The sequence below is a fragment of the Pygocentrus nattereri genome, chromosome 16, assembly GCF_015220715.1.
Source record: "Pygocentrus nattereri isolate fPygNat1 chromosome 16, fPygNat1.pri, whole genome shotgun sequence".
NCBI lineage: Eukaryota > Metazoa > Chordata > Actinopteri > Characiformes > Serrasalmidae > Pygocentrus > Pygocentrus nattereri.
This window is the reverse complement of record NC_051226.1, coordinates 28,844,512-28,862,489: the sequence shown is the minus strand read 5'-3', so window position 1 is coordinate 28,862,489 and position 17,978 is coordinate 28,844,512. Positions and strand designations below refer to the sequence as shown.

At 43.9% G+C, this 17,978-nt stretch overlaps 1 protein-coding gene across 4 annotated transcripts in view; it reads left to right on the top strand.

The window, feature by feature from the left end:
- The first annotated feature begins 8,836 nt into the window (after window positions 1-8,836).
- Window positions 8,837-17,978, top strand: part of ebf1b (EBF transcription factor 1b) — a 147,463-nt gene continuing 138,321 nt past the window's right edge. For 3 of the 4 annotated variants that reach the window (XM_017705349.2, XM_017705350.2, XM_017705351.2), the window contains exons 1-4: window positions 9,457-9,590; window positions 10,490-10,646; window positions 11,433-11,496; window positions 13,122-13,177. In XM_017705349.2, coding sequence (XP_017560838.1) covers window positions 9,457-9,590; window positions 10,490-10,646; window positions 11,433-11,496; window positions 13,122-13,177 — 411 coding nt within the window. Of the gene's footprint in view, window positions 9,591-10,489; window positions 10,647-11,432; window positions 11,497-13,121; window positions 13,178-17,978 lie in introns of all 4 variants that reach the window. The other variant, XM_017705348.2, reaches the window with a different exon arrangement.

The window sequence follows — 17,978 nt, the reverse complement described above, 5'->3', positions numbered from 1 at the left end:
TCAACCCTATGTCCCAATCCCCATACCCCACCAATTAACTACCATGTCTCTTCATCCCCATATCCTACCATTTAACTATCTCAATTTATTCATCCCCATACCCCCTCAATGAACCAACCCTGTTTATCCATCCCCATACCCCACCAATTCGCTAGCTCTGTCTCTTCATCCCCATACCCCACCAATTAACCAGACCTGTCTCTCTTCATCCCCATATCCTACCATTTAACTAGCTCTGTCTCTTTATCCCCATACCGCACCATTTAACTAGCTTGTCTATTCATCCCCATACCCCACCAAGTACCCTCTCTTCACCCCCATACCCCGCGATTTAACTAGCTTGTCTATTCATCCCCATACGCCACCAATCAAGTACCCTGTCTCTCCATCCCCATAGCCCACCAATTAGCTAGCTCTGTCTCTCCATCCCCACACCCCACCAATTAACCAGCTCTGTCTCTCCATCCCCATGCCCTACCAATTAAGCTGTCCTGTCTCATCATCCCCATACCCCATCAATTAACCAGTCCTGTCTCTTCATCCCCATATCCTACCATTTAACTAGCTCTGTCTCTTTATCCCCATACCGCACCATTTAACTAGCTTGTCTATTCATCCCCATACCCCACTAATTAACTAGCTCTGTCTCTCCATCCCCATATCCCACCAATTAACCAGTCCTGTCTCTTCATCCCCATACTCTACCAATTAACTACCCTGTCTCTCCATCCCCATACCCCACCATTTAACTAGCTGTGTCTCTCCATCCCCATGGCCCACCAATTAATCAGTCCTGTCTCTCCATCCCCATACCCCACCATTTAACTAGCTGTGTCTCTCCATCCCCATGGCCCACCAATTAATCAGTCCTGTCTCTCCATCCCCATACCCCACCAATTAACCAGCCCTGATTCTTCATCCTCATGCCCACCAATTACTTAGCCCTGTCTCTTCATCTCCATACCCTACCAATTAACTAGCTGTGTTTTTTCATCCCCATATCCTACCAATTAACTAACCTGTCTCTCAATCCCAATACCCTACCATTTAACTAGCTCTGTCTCTTCATGCCCATATCCCACCAATTAACCTGTCCTGTTTCTTCATCCTCATACCCCACAAATTAACTACCCCGTCTCTCAATCCCAATCTTCTTCTTCTTTCGGCTGCTCCTATCCACTGCCCTATCCACTGCCTCCTCTACTTTTACACCAACCATCTCCATGTCCACCTTCACTACATCCATAAACCTTCTCTGAGGTCTATCTCTTCTCCTTCTACTTGTCAGCTCCATCTCCAACATTCTTTGAACAATATATCCACTATTCCTCCTCAACACATGTCCAAACCATCTCAACCTGGCCTCTCTGGCTTTATCTCCAAACTGCTCCATCTTCACTATCCCTCTGATCTGCTCATTTCTAATCTTGTCCATCCTTGTCACTCCCAACGAAAATCTCAGCATCTTCATCTCTGCCACCTCCAGCTCAGCCTCCTGTCTTTTAGACAGAGCCACAGTCTCCAAACCATACATCATAGCAGGACGCACTACTGTCTTGTAAACCTTCCCTTTCACTCTTGCTGCTATCCTTCTGTCACACATCAGCCCTGAGACCCATCTCCACCCACTCCATCCTGCTTGCGCCCTCTTCTTCACCTCTTTTCTACACTGTCCATTGCTCTGGATGGTTGACCCAAGATATTTGAAGTCATCCACCTTTACGACCTCTACTGCTTGCATCTTCACCTTTCCACCTGCCTCCCTCTCATTCACACACATGTATTCTGTCTTGTCTCTACTAACCTTCATTCCTCTCTTCTCCAGTGCAAATCTCCACCTCTCCAGATTCTCTTCCACCTGCTCTCTACTCTCACCACAGATTACAATGTCATCTGCAAACATCATGGTCCATGGAGCCTCCTGCCTGACCTCATCTGTCAACCTGTCCAACTTGTGTAAACAAGAAGGGGCTCAAAGCTGATCCCTGATGTAACCCTACCTTCACCTTGAAACCATTTGTCACTCCAACTGCACACCTCACCACTGTCTCACTATCCTCATACATGTCCTGCACCACCCTAACATACTTTTCAGCTGGTTTCTGTCTCTCAATCCCAATACCCTACCATTTAACTAGCTCTGTCTCTTCATCCCTATATCCCACCAACTAACCAGCCCTGTATATTTATCTTCATACCCCACTAATTACTAATTACTAATTCCATCTCCCTGCTTTACATATACAACCGCCCACATGTCTGGCCAGACACTGAAAGACGACTGACTGTCGAGCCCTCCTGCTACCCACTTTAGACAATCTGACAAGCTACCCATGCCCCAGCTACTGCCACCTGCCTTGGACTAGCTGCCTGGAAAACTACACTGATGTTTTCATAGACTCCTAGCTATTACAACGACTAATACTACTGCTATTAATATTATTAGTATTATCATTTGTAGGTAGTTTGACCAGAGGAGGATGGGTCCCCTCTTGTGAGCCTTGGTTCCTCCCAAGGTTTCTTCCTCAGCTCTGAGGGAGTTTTTCCTTGCCACCGTCGCCCCTGGCTTGCTCACCTGGGGGTTATTACATTCTTGTTAAAACTTCGTCTTTTCTAGAATTCTCTGAATCTGCTTTGTGACAACATCAGTTGTAAAAATTACTATACACATACATTTGATTTTATTTGATTTGATTACCTAGCCTTGTCTGATCATCTCCATATCCTACCAATTAACTAGCCCTGTCTCTCCATCCCCATACCCCACCAATTAACTACCCTGTCTCTTCATCCCCACACCCCACCAATTAACCAGTCCTGTTTCTTCATCCTCATGCCCCACCAATTACTTAGCCGTCTCTTCATCCCCACACCCCACCAATTACCTAGCCCTGTCTCTTCATTCCCACACCCCACCAATTAACTAGCTGTGTCTCTCCATCCCGAGACCCCACCAATTACCATAGCCCTGTCTCTTTATCCCCATACCCCATCAATTAACCAGCTCTGTCTCTCCATCCCCATACCCCATCAATTAACCAGTCCTGTTTCTTCATCCCCATATCCCACCAATTAACTAGCCTTGTCTCTTCATCCCCATACCCCACCAATTAACCAGTGCTGTCTCTTCATCCTCATACCCCACCAATTAACTACCCTGTCTCTTCATCCCCCTACCCCACAAATTAGCAAGCTCTGTCTCTCCATCCCCATACCCCACCAACCAGCCCTGTCTCTTCATCTCCATACCCCACCAATTAACCAGTCCTGTCTCTTCATCCCCATACCCCACCAATTAACTACCCTGTCTCTTCATCCCCATGCCCTACCAATTAAGCTGTCCTGTCTCATCACCCCCATACCCCATCAATTAACCAGTCCTGTCTCTTCATCCCTATATCCCATCAATTAACTAGCGTTGTCTCTTAATCCCTAAACCCCCACCAATGAACTAGCCCTGTTTTTAAATCCTCATACCCCACCAATTACCTAGTCCTGTCTCTTCATCCCCATACCCCACCAATTACCTAGCCCTGTCTCTTTATCCCCATACCCCATCAATTAACCGGCTCTGTCTCTCCATCCCCATACCCTATCAATTAACCAGTCCTGTCTCTTCATCCCCATGCCCCACCAATTAACCAACTCTGTCTCTCCATCCCCATATCCCACCAATTAACTAGCCTTATCTCTTCATCCCCATACCCCACCAATTAACGAGTCCTGTCTTTTCATCCCCATACCCCACCAATTAACTACCCTGTCTCTTCATCCCCATACCCCACCAATTAACCAGTCCTGTCTATTTATCCTCATACCCCACAAATTAACTACCCTGTCTGTCAATCCCCATACCCCACCATTTAACTAGCTCTGTGTCTTCATCCCCACACCCCAATTAACTACCCTGTCTCTTCATCCCCATACCCTACCAATAAACCAACTGTCTCTCCATCCCCATACCCCATCAATTAACTACCCTGTCTCTTCATCCCCATATTCCACCAGTTAACTAGCCATGTCTCTTTATCCCCATGTCCCACCAATTACCTAGCCCTGTCTCTTTATCCCCATACCCCATCAATTAACCGGCTCTGTCTCCTTATCCCCATACCCTACCAATTAACCAGTCCTGTCTCTTCATCCGCATACCCCACAAATTAGCCAGCTCTGTCTCTCCATCCCCATACCCCACCAACCAGTCCTGTCTCTTCATCTCCATACCCCACCAATTAACCAGTCCTGTCTCCCCATCCCCATACCCTACCAATTAACTACCCTGTCTCTTCATCCTCATACCCCACAAATTAGCCAGCTCTGTCTCTCCATCCCCATACCCCACCAACCAGTCCTGTCTCTTCATCTCCATACCCCACCAATTAACCAGTCCTGTCTCCCCATCCCCATACCCCACCAATTAACTACCCTGTCTCTTCATCCCCATGCCCTACCAATTAAGCTGTCCTGTCTCATCATCCCCATACCCCATCAATTAACCAGTCCTGTCTCTTCATCCCCATATCCTACCATTTAACTAGCCTTGTCTCTTAATCCCTAAACCCCCACCAATGAACTAGCCCTGTTTTTTCATCCTCATACCCCAGCAATTACTTAGCCTTGTCTCTTCATCGCCACACCCCACCGATTACCTAGCCCTGTCTCTTCATCCCCAGACCCGACCAATTAACCAGCTCTGTCTCACCATCCCCATACCCCACCTATTAACTACCTGTTCTCTCCATCCCCATACCACATCAATTAACCAGTCTTGTCTCTTCATCCCCATACCCCACCAATTAACTACCCTGTCTCTTCATCCCCATATCCCACCAATTACCTAGCCCTGTCCTTTCATCCCCTTACCCCATCACTTATCCAGCTCTGTCTCTTCATCCTCATACCCCACCAATTAACTACCCTGTCTCTTCATCCCCCTACCCCACAAATTTGCAAGCTCTGTCTCTCCATCCCCATACCCCACCAATTAACCAGTCCTGTCTCTTCATCTCCATACCCCACCAATTAACCAGTCCTGTCTCTCCATCCCCATACCCCACCAATTACCTAGCCCTGTCTCTTCATCCCCAGACCCGACCAATTAACCAGCTCTGTCTCTCCATCCCCATACCCCACCAGTTAACTACCCTGTCTCTTCATCCCCATACCCCACCAATTACCTAGCCCTGTCTTTTCATTCCCATACCCCACCAATTAACTAGCTGTGTCTCTCCATCCCCAGACCCCACCAATTAACTAACTGTGTCTCTCCATCCCCAGACCCCACCAATTAACTAGCTGTGTCTCTCCATCCCCAGACCCCACTAATTAACTAGCCGTGTCTCTTCATCCCCATACCCCACTAATTACCTAGCCCTGTCTCTCCAGCCCCATACCCTATCAATTAACCCGTCCTGTCTCTTCATCCCCATGCCCCACCAATTAAGCAACTCTGTCTCTTCATCCCCATACCCCATCAATTAACCAGTCCTGTCTTTTCATCCCCTTACCCCACCAATTAACTACCCTGTCTCCTCATCCCCATACCCCACCAATTAACCAGTCCTGTCTCTTTATCCTCATACCCCACAGATTAACTACCCTGTCTCTCAATCCCCTTACCCCACCATTTAACTAGCTCTGTCTCTTCATCCCCATACCCCATCTATTAACCAGTCCTGTCTCTTCATCGCCATACCCCACAAATTATCTACCCTGTGTCTCAATCCCAATACCCCATCATTTAACTAGCCCTATTTCCTCATCCCCATACCCCATCAATTAACCAACCCTGTCTCTTCATCCCCATACCCCATTATTTAACTAGCCCTATTTCTTCATCCCCATACCCCACTAATGAACCAGCCCTCCTTCTTCTTCCCCGTACCCCACCAATTACCTAGCACTGTCTCTTCATTCCCATACCCCACCAATTATCTAGCCTTGTCTCTCCTTCCCCACAACCCCTACCAATGAATCAGCCCTATCCCCCATCCCTATACTACTACCAGTGTATCAGCCCTGTCATCCCACTCCATAGCAGATCATATTAGAATGTTGCATGCATGTCACAGTGTTATATTTTCAGGGTTATTTTATGGCCTATGGTGGTGGGGTGCTGGGGCCCAAAGTTATATCTTTTCATGGGGCCCAAAATCAATAGTGGTGCTCCTGTCTATGTTTATTCATTGGCAACATTGAAACACCAGAATGCGTTGGTAAGTCAGCTTTTGTATTTTTTTAATTATTATATTTATAAGTATCATTTGTGTATATGTTGTTTCAAGGTGGAAAAGCAGTTTGACTAAACACTGGTTGCTGCTAGGTGTTATATCATTCAAATTTATTTACTACAGAACCGACCCCCACACCCACCCCCACAAAACCCCAGTCTGATTTTTTTACAACCAGCTGTTTTAACAGCTCCTGCACGACCTCCACAAAAACGTTCACTGTTTTTATTCACCTTTTTACCTTGCCGTCAAATGTACTCCGCTTAAAGACCGCGTTACTGTTCTCAAACGGAAAAGTTGAACGGGTGCCATTTTAACTTCAGACACACGATGGCGGTGTTGCATTTTCTATCAGCTTTCCATGTGGGCGAACTACAATCACGCTGCGGCGCTTTCAAAGCTGCCAAATTTCTCAACAAACCCACAGATCTGAAAAAAGAAAAGAAAAGCACTCACAGGCCTGAAAAAGAAAACAGCATCCTCAGGCGGCTGAGTATTTCATTCGTTCATGCTTTAGCGTGTTAATGCGCCCAGAGGAGCGTAAGCCTGACGTTCTTTCAGAAGAATTGTACTTTTTTATTGTTTCATCACCAAAAAAGGGGAAATATAATAACCATATTAGTAAGACTCGCGTTATTTATTCTTTACAACGACATTGCAAAATAGTTTCTGTTAAATACAGCGTGATTAATAACGCCGAACAAGCTTTTACAGTTGTTTTAGTTTCGGCTGGTCTTGAAATGTTGACGAGACGCTACTGAAGTCAAATAGGCTACTACAACCTGTTGAGCGGTAGTTGGAATGGGTTTAATTTACATTGCAAGTCGTGAGTATGTTTGTATATATATATATATATATATATATATATATATATATATATAATTTTGACAAATACTAATGTTTTTGTCCGTTCTTATCTGTCGTATTTTTATCTTTTGCTGCACCCTCGAGACATTTGTTGTTATTATTACCATTGTTGTACTTTAATGTTCGTCACGACACTGTATTCTAGTCTACAAATCAAGCTCTGACAAAACGTTGGCTCCAAAAAAAAGGTCAACTCTCGTGCTGCGCAACTGAACTGTCCAGTTTTGGCTCCTCTTTATCCCGTATGTTTTACCGCTAACTGCACTGTGGCTGATGGCGTGAACTCAGGGCCTGTAAACCCTGACCACACAGCCACGGTCACGGCGAACAAAGCGGAAAATCACACAGCTCTACGAGAGACTCTTCACCTCCTGCCTGCCTGTGCCTCCATAGCGTCGTTAGGAAGGACAGACTGTATCTACTCAGAGCTAAACAGATGCTCTAAAAATCTCCACACACTCATACACAAACATGCCCCATATACCGAGGTCTATTCTGGTGGTCGCGTCGCTAATGTGTGGAGATGTGTTTCAGGCAGATCTCCATGTTTGACCGGGTTGCATCAGTGAAAGTTGCACAAAGCTCATCGTTCCCTGTAACGGCTAGGAAGCCATTCACATGCTCCTTCTAACGGGGATTCGCACAGGCTTCACCATTTCAACCACGAAATAAACGTCCAGTGTATGCAGCTGTCTAACAGAACCCCTTTTATTTATGCCTCTAGTGTATTTTATATCACACAAGCGTTTTTAATTTGTTTTAGTTCTTGATTCACTCTTATGACGCCGACTGTAACTGATCCAGACCTACTAATTCTGCTTAATTCTCCAACGGGGCTGTTATTTTCCCTGCCGGCATCTTTTCTCTGTATTCCCTCTCAGCCTTCGAACCTGTGAAATATTTGGGAATATTTTGCTGCTGCAATAAATGATGTCGAATGACACGCTATTGTGAAACAGAGCGGACCTCTCCTACATCTACGCCTCACTTTATCTACACAAAACAAAATTAGAGAATTAGATTATCACAAAATATTGCGATACTTCTAAAACATTAAACTTGTACTTTTAGTGCTGTTAAGCACGTGTTTCTCTCTGTGGCGTAAAAAATCGAACTATTAAAAATACTGTAGACACCTGTAAACGTAACATAGATGAGCTGTTTTCTGGTGTATTTGATGTCTTAACTGTGATTGCTCGTCTCTAGGTTTGAGGTAAATTCACTAGTTCTCCTCATTCATAGGGAATCTGCTGCGAAATGTTGCTACATATTGCCAAGAGCTGAAAGAACGACTAGTGACAAATTCGCTCTTCGTATGGACGTCTAGTTAACCCAGCGCTCGGGACTTATGGGCAGAGCAGCGCGCTGGTCCAGCAAAGCCTAACCGTTACGAGAATCAGCGCGCAGTCGAAACGCAGGACGGGATACAGCCCACACGGGCGAAAAGTTGGAGAACGTTCGCCTTTTTCTCGCTTCACGCAGGACATTTTTTGTCTGACGTTGTTTATCGTTAGGGCAGAAGTACGTAAACAACCGGCGGGACGCTTACATCTCCCCTCAGCACTCGCCTGCTTCGGCGTGTGGCCGCTTCTGACAGACTTTTAGCCCAGGACTGAGTAGAAAGGGAGGGGCTTGAATATGCAATTAACCGTCCGCCGCTGTGATTCGTCAGAAGGTTGTTGCGGGCGTGGCCTCGTTTTCCCTGCCCCCTGGTCCCGCCCTCCAGCCTTTGGGGTTAGTGTGCTCATGTTTGGCTCGCAGAGACAGTCAGAGAGGAATCCTTAGGGAAGGGACACAAATCACTTCAGTTTTAACCAGAGGGGCGACTCGGAATCTGCAGCGATCAGGGACTCCCCCTCTCGGCTTTATCGCTTCTTTATCATTTCATTTTCCTGCTTTTCTGACAGAGAAACGTCTGTGCTGGGAACAAAAAAAATCTGAGGAAGAAAGGAAAGCGAAGACGAGAAAACTTCTTGAGGGATGATGACATCTGATATCAGCGCGGACTGTACGCTGTGTTTGACGCCCCCAGTTTTCTGAGCACGAGAGAAACTCGCGCCGGCTCACGGCTCCATCCACTGTTTGGCTTCCGTTTGCAGTTTCTTCGAAAATCTTCGACTGCCGTCTTGGTGACACTTGGATTTGGACCTCGCTGTTCGCGTACTTGTTGCCTTGTTTGGTGCCGTTTAGATTCGGTCCACTTTCTCTCTTTCTCTCTCTGTTTCTATCTGTCTCTCGGCCCACGCGGTAACCCGGGACACCCGAGAGCACGCGCGCACTGACTGGGGCACGTGCGTGTGTGTGTGCGTGCCCGGGCGCGTGCGTGTGTGTGTGCGCTTGAGGGAGAGAGCGCGCTTTCATGTTCGCCGTTCAGGAGAGCGTGCAGCGGAGCGCGAGCGCGTTGAAAGAGGAGCCGCTCGGGATGAACGCGGCGGCGGTGAGGTCGTGGATGCAGGGAGCCGGAGTGCTGGACGCGAGCACCGCCGCGCAGAGGTAACGCACAGCGACAGCGACAGCTCTCTCTCTCTCTCTCTCTCTCTCTCTCTCTCTCTCTCCCTCTCTCACACACACACACACACACACACACACACACACACACACACACACTGCGCGTACCTTACAGCAAAGAGAAGTGCGCTGTGCTTAACATAACTTCACTCAGACTAGCTTACAACAGCTAAATAACCACATTTAACGACAATAACAACAACGATATGAATATGATTCATAATAGCAAGAACAACAACAACGACAGTAAGAATGATAAAAACAACAATACGTTAATATTAATGATAACAATCACAACATAAGTGAATGCAATTGCCAAACATAAGAAGTGCAACAACAAGAACTACAGTAATAACAAAAATGTTAATGACTCCCTCTTAGCAAGGGTTCTATAAAGTACCGAAAAAAGGTTTAAAAAGGTTCTTTAAAGAGCCGCGTACAACAATCATACATCATATCTACATCATAGACAACAATATTTCACCTTTCAAAGAAACATTTAAACTTTCAAATGGTTTAAACCGTAATTTAACAGTTACATTAGCCAAACACCCTGTAAAGAACCTATTTTAAGGGATGTGATAATACTACTACTAATACTACTACTACTACTAATAATAATATATCGCAACATGTATTATTATCATTATTATTATTAATATTATTACTATTATTATTATTGTTGTTGTTGTCATTATAGTTGTAATTTATGTTGACATTATAAATAGTATTATGAATATTATTGTTGTTGCTAAGGACATGCAAATGAAAAACAGTTGAATTAGGACTTAGTTATAAAACTGAAAGTTAATAAAAAGTCTCTCTCTAACTCCGGACCCGTCTCACTGCTCCTGCCCCCTGTGTGTGTGTGTGTGTGTCCACAGTGGGCTCGCTCTGGCTCGCGCGCACTTTGAGAAGCAGCCGCCTTCCAACCTGCGCAAATCCAACTTCTTCCACTTCGTTCTTGCGCTTTATGACCGGCAGGGTCAGCCGGTGGAAATCGAGAGGACCTCGTTCGTTGACTTCGTGGAGAAAGAAAAGGTGAGGTCTCATCTCTTCCTCTTTCCATTTTTTACACAAACTCTTCCATTATTTTTCAGCCTCAGATTTAGTCTGTAAAGGATCGAAGAAAGCAGTCCAATTAAAAACTGTAATTAGTTAGGCACGCGTTCTTTATTTATTCATAATGTTTTATGCATGTGTACAATTATTTATGCTGTATACTTTTAATGATGGCTTGGATTTAGCCCGACAACACAAATGCATGGAAATACAGAAAATCCACACTTTTGTAAAGGTCACTTTTACTCAGGCAATTATTATTGTTATTATTGTTATTATTATTTTTATTTATTTATTTATTTATTTATTTATTTGTAATTTAAGTTATTTAGGTTTAACTAAAATTCTCACATTTAACGCCACGCATTGCAGTCCTTCGAGATATAGTTTAATTAATTTCACAACGTTGTCTTTCATTTTATTTTTAGTTACTAATGTGAAGCTGTATTAGTGGCTGAAAATTGTTTTTGTCCTTGATTTTTTATTTATTTTTTTGATGTGGAAATGTGCGGCGTTAAGTATATAATTATGATATAAGTATTTATGATTTTCAATAATTCCTATTCGGTTGTATCACCAGAAAAGTGCGTTTTCATAATTAATGCAGCCTCTTCAGGCCTTACGAAGCCCTTTCGCCTTCGTTCTTCATTGCATTTGCATTCAGTGTTTGTCTTAGAATAAATATCTTCGTCTGCCAAAAGCGAGACATCCTCATGACTGCTGTACTGTTTTGATGCGCTATTTCTCCGCTATATTTCCGCCCAGGAGACCACCGGAGAAAAGACCAACAATGGAATACATTACAGGCTGCAGCTCCTCTACAGTAACGGTACGGCACCATTCAGGCCTCTGCTTTCGCTTCTCACACACACACACACACACACACACACACACACACACACTCCCACCACAAACACACTTTGCATTCGACGAAAAAAAAAAAACATTAAAATAGCTCCGGAGCGCAGGTGCAGACACATCATCTCTTACACGAAGATTGACGTTTCATTTACACGTTTAAGTCAGCGATTAGCATCGTTTAAGTAACTAGCTTGTAAACAATTAAACTGAACTCCTGATTGACTTATCAACATTAAACACCATATCGGAGCAATTTGAAGACGTTAACAGGCTTTAAAAGTTGCGCGGAGCTCTCTAAAAAACTTAAATTTACTTTGAATATTTTTGATATTCACAAATCGATTCTTTGTCATGTGACACACCGGACTGTGGTTGGATTCCGCGCTGCTCCGGAGTGACCAATCAGAATCGGGCTGAATTTGGCGTTAATTAAATACCGGTACTCTGGTGTAATTGTGCGTGTATAAAAAGCTTTGTGTATGTTTTTTTTTAATATCTTGTCATTTTTAGAACATTTCTTATTAAATCACCGGCGATGGAGAGTACGGTAACTACTAACACGTGCTGCTCTGTCTGCAGTCTGTTTACCTCAGGACTCTCTCAACCAGAGCCGGGCTGGTTTGTGTGGCGCGTCTACTGTGTAAACGTTTGTTCCCTGAACTGTATCAAATTCGTTTTTCGTACGTTGAGTGTAACGCATTCAGTTGGCGTGACTGGATATTTAATTATTATAGGTTTTTATCATTTGTAGCCGAACACGACTTTTTTGTTTACGTTTTCATGTCTATCATAGCCAAGTATTCAGTCACTCGGACGACGGGAAATGTATTTTTTGTATATTTTGCCTCAGAAGGCTACCATCGAGCATTCGCGTTTTCTTTAGAAAAAGAGATTATCCGCCCGTTTCTACTCATTTTAGCACGTTCTAGTCGACCTGGCCCTGTAGTGTCGCTTTGAGGGAATCCCTGATGCCATTTAAGGGCCATTCCATTGCTGCTGTACCAGCTCAAGCGAAGTTTGTTAGAGGAGCCTCGAAGAGGCGAGGGACCGACTGAACTCGAGCAGCAGGAGTAGCCCAGAAATCGTTCTCTTTTGATGCAATTGCCCTTTCAAACGCCTAAAAGTAGCAGACAAAGCTGCTAGTAATAAAATAAGTTAAAACAAGTGATATTCAATACTAACTCTCCGTTTGCTGTGTTACGTGGCTGCCTACGTAACGTTATTGCTTCCCTGTAATGAGCAAGCTAAAGGCTACACCGCTAGCAGCAACAAAAAGAAGGAAAATACAAAATAGCGAAGCGATTATTCACTAAATACACACATTTTGTGTTCAGATTAAATTCTCAATTTCAAAGTTTGCATGCTAACTATTTAGCTCGCCGTGGCTAGACTAGCCAAGGGCAGGTGCGCCCCCAGTCCCCTCCTCCCCCTGGTTTTAACCATAGCCACGTGCAGCGTAGGAGTGACGCACTTCCAAGTGTTGAGTCAATGTCAGTGAGGGCATGTTAAAAAGAACTGCCAAGTAAACTCCTAAGGCACTTGATTATAAAGCTGTAAACACTGAATTCCCTCTCCAACGAACCTCTGTTACAGGCATTAGGACAGAGCAGGACTTCTACGTGCGTCTCATCGACTCCATGACTAAACAGGTAAGACCTCATCTCCTGCTGGCATCTCTACACTGCATGTGAGCGCCACCGAAGGCTGATCTGCGTGTTTCTGCACTGCAGATGGTCTTCTCTGTGTGGCGTTCACGCGGGCTGTGTGGTTGCGTTTTGTTTGAACATGTGAACAGATCTACTTTATTTATTTGTTTATTATTTGACATCCAAAACCTGTTTCTGCTCAAGTATGTTTTTATAGGTTCAGTGTGAGCATTAGCATAACCACATTTCCTGACATTCACCTGTCCAGATGCGTACGTATCAGAGTGCTCACCCTGCAGCTCCACCTTGCTAGAGCTCAGACTCATCTGTTGGCATGGACGATTTGTTAATCATCTTCAGTGGCCAGAACCACATGTTTTGAGGGATGGTGACACTGCAGTGTCTGGTACACCTCTACCCCAGTGCTACATTGTGTGACATGCTGAGAATGGTCCGCCACGCATGTAATATCAACAGCAGTCATGTGGTCAGAAAATGCAGAATTGTACCTATAAATTAGGTCAGTCTTGGTTCTGATGTCCCCTGTATGGCACATTGGGCTTGTTAATTAGCTGCTTAGTTCAGATCAGGTGTGTAAGTGCAGACTAAATATGCGTGGTGGGGATGCTCCAGGACAAAGACTGGGAGCTGTTGGAAACTTTTTAGGTGGACCTCATAAAGTGGCCAGTGAGCGTAGTAAACTGGAGTAAAAGTGAGGCTGACAGTTGATTCCAGAGGAGCTTGCTTGTGGTTGAACATACACCAGAGACCTTATACCTATAAGATTTACGTTATAGATATATGCTGTAAGCTAAAATTGCTAGCTTTGCTGTTTTTTTGTTAAACGCTGCTGTATCAGAACCTTACTGTCTGAGGTCATCTCTGATGGTTCACATTTAGGTGTTGATACTAGCAAAGGATGTCAGAGAGACTGATAAAATCAGTTTAGATTTGTGCTACATGCCTACTGGCTAAAAGAGACAATGATATACATTTCACTTATTTTATTTTTCTGCCTTAAGATTCAGTCATTAATGTTTGTGTCATCGTTCACTTTTTACCTTTTTCCAACCTCTCTTTATCCTTTGGAATAAAACAGGCGGTTTTTGTATTGTGTTGTGTCTCATGTAGAAAGCAGTTCAGGCTGAAACATTCCTTTTCACATCATTGTGAATGAGTGGGGTTAAACCACTGAAGGCTGAATAGGCAGATATATGTAAATGCACTGGTTTTTGTAAGCTGATTTGCACTTTAGTTTCCATATATACACTATATGGATTGTTGTTTTGAAACTTTAATCAAGTTCACATACTACACCAGACTCTGACTCGTAAACAAAGTGAGGAAAATTTGCTTTTTTGATGTTATGGACCCCAGAATATAGATATAGGATATAATTGGAGCACTGCCATAGAAGAGCCACTTTTGTGTCCCTAAAGAACTATTTAGTGCAGTGGTTTCCATGTAGTTTCCTAAGGAACCATCCTTCCACAGGTTCATTAGGAGACCAGAATTGGTTCTTTTATGGCAACTGCTTTTTATTTTTAAAAGTGTGGTCGTTCGTTTGAGTAAATTCTGCTACAGCGGCCATCTGCTGTGAGCACTGAGGGGCAACACTGTGGTGTCTCTGCACTTCAGCACTAACATACCTGCGGCACAGCTTCCCTCTTGCTCTCTTTCCTCCGTGCGTCATGGGGGATATCAAAGCACATTAAACCCCGGTAGCTGCCACTTTGACAGCACTTGTCTGCCAGTGCTGAGAAGCACTGTTGTTTTCTAACTAACTGTTTTGCCACTCTTCGTGGGAGGACATGGCACTTTTGTGCACCATGTCGCTTGCACTCTCTCTGTTTATCAGTGTCAAGTTGAAAAAAAAAATATAATAATAATCACCCTGTCGCCTTGGCTTCTCCCTCACAAATCTTTTGTAGTTGTCTGCTGGCAGATCGCGGAATATATTTAGCACTTGTATTCATTATTTCCCCCACACCCCCCACCTAAATGGAATAGGTGTAATAGAAGTCGCTTGTAATAAGATTGCCATCCGCTTTGTTGCCGCATTGTCTGGAAGAAAGTTCAGGATTGCGAAGGAAACGCTGCTTAAGACATGAATCGGTTGGAATTCAAGGTGATGTGCTCTTGCTTCTGTATTCCTCTCTCAGCTAGTGGAGTGGGTGTAAAAGTAGTCAAAGTGTATCACGTTTTGTTTTCTCCTCCACAAAGGTGCTACTCAGTTTCGCACCCACTTGGAACCAGTTCCGCTAATCTTAGAACAACTACGCTTTTTTTTTCACCCTTGCTCCTGGTAGGTTTACTACATGAGAAAAGCAACTAGGCCGCTCGATCGGCGTGTGGCTTTGATTTGGATTTCCTTGGTCTGGATCAGATGTGCCCTAGCTCGAGGGCAGTTGAACGTTGTGGAAAGCATGAAATGAAACCAAGCTAGGCACTGACCATAGGGAACACCTTTACAGGTGTACTTGGCAGTGTTGTGGCTGTCCCTTGTTTGCCCTGGTCCACCTCTCTTGGTGTAAGTTGATGAAATGTTAAGGACTTTTGAAGAGTTGCCCTGGTCATCATCGGTTGGACTGAGTGATTGGTCATAATCACCACGGTCACAAAGATTTGTGGTTGGGAAACGTGGGTAGACACAGCTCGTCACTATCAGAGGTTTAGGAACGCCACATTTGAATCTTGAATTTCTTGTGATTTCTATTCAGCTAAGTAAAAAAGATAACGACAAAGACTTTCTAATTTGCTCATACGTTGAATATATTTTGTTGCACTCAGCTTCTTGTTCATCAAAATGTTGTCCATGGCCTGGTATGAAGAGTATTTTTTAAATAATGACACGACAGTTTTCTTTGTTAAAACTGTGCGTTGGACTTGTTTGGCTCCAAGATTTGAGTGCTGACTTTGCAACAAGGAGATAAATGCTTGGGGTTTGGCATTTTTTCCAAGTTACAAATATTTCTGCCTGATATTGTTCTCCTCAAAATAAACCTAGTTAGTCTTTAATTTGTTAAAGGAAAATTCCACAGTTTATTGTAAATCTTTGAGATGTGAACAGCCATTCAGAGGGGTTGATGGCAACAATGCATTATAGGGAAACTTCAATTCAGATTTCCTTACAGTGTTGATGATAGTCACAGGGGTCACAATGTCTATGATGCAAATATAGCCACTTTATTATCAAAAATGACCAAGAATCTTAGACATGTTTTCATTTTTGATATTAAGATGATGTTATCCAAAAATAATTGTTCCTTGAGTAATGTTGCTTTACAACTCCCTGTACCTCTGCACCATGCATATGTGATATAGGCCACATCTTTAGTTGTGACAACCTTTTTTGTGAGGTATCCTTTTAGAGGTATTAAGCACTTTAGGTATCACCACCACTGTGAAAAATTCTGACTCGTTAGGTTTCTCTAGAATAGAGCATTTTATGTCAAGCCACTTTGAATTACTTTATTTATATAACCATTTAATAACCATTTAATACTCATCGCTAGCTTGACCCTAAAGCTACATCATGACTGTGCTTCTGTGTATGTTTTGGCATATACTGCTAGGCAGCCCCCTACGCATTTGACATGTGCTGGCAAATACGGACTGAATCTGTTAAAGTTTTCTTTGTCAGTGTGGTCACAATTCTTTTGAGGTGATTCATAATAACAAGTATGAGATATTCTACGCAGATTGCTGGTGGGTAGTTAGTCATCAGTATATGAATGAATAGTATGTGCAAAGGAGAATCAGGCACACTTGGTAGCCGTATTAACATTGGTGTAGAGGCCAGAGTAGGACAGGGGGCTAAGAAAGAGAGCGACAGTCTCTCAGCTGAGTGTGTGATTAGTCACTGTGAGCAGATCAACGCTGTGCCACCTGTGTGCTGTTATTTCTCTTTGCCTTCATCCCATTCTCATTTTCCATCTTATGAAACTTTTTTCTCCCTGCTGGCTCCCAGCTTCTGTGACTCGTCTGCCTTACAATTTCTTTATCATCATCTTTATATTTTCACGTCTTTTATCTTTTTTTCACACCACCCCTTATGTTTTTCTTTCCCACAACCCCGAATATCTACCTTCCACTACCTCTCATTTAAGCTACTCTCCTGCTCTGTGTAGAGCTTGCTTGTCCTCTTTCCCTTCCGCTTCTATCTGTATCTCTCTCCTCTGGATGATTTCACAACTTCCTGGTTTCTAAGGCTTGATGCCTGTGTATTTGAGGTGGGGTGTGGTGGGATAGCTGCTTGTGTGCATGTGTGTGCTTTGGAACAAAGGGGGAAATCACGGCACCTCTTTAAAAGTAACACACTGGCCTGGGAAGAAAGGCAGCAGCGTTGGCACACTAACAGATGATCCTAACCATGTAGGAAGTGTGCTTCCGTGTATTTATAGGCTCTTGTTTACATGCCTGCGATTTCAGGCGTCACATCAAAGCTGTCGAGGAAAAAACGCCGGATAGGATATGAAAAGTGCGCTTGGCAAGATGAAATATGTATTAAAACATTACATGTTTCTAAACATGCCCCCCGTGTACTTTTGGCATGGATGTGAGATTGTCCCAAGCAGCACACTTGTACCACTCATTTTAGAGGGCAACGTTTTTTTTTCACTGGGCCTGTGTTTACTGGACTAAAAGCAAAACAGTAGGCATGTGATCGTGGATGTTTTTTGCTACAAGCAGTATATACAGTCCATATCTGCATAGTCTCTTTAAGGCCCCCCAAGATGTAAAGTATCTGCTTGTCTTATAAATATAATATGGAGACATCTGAAATGAAGTACATGCCACAAGA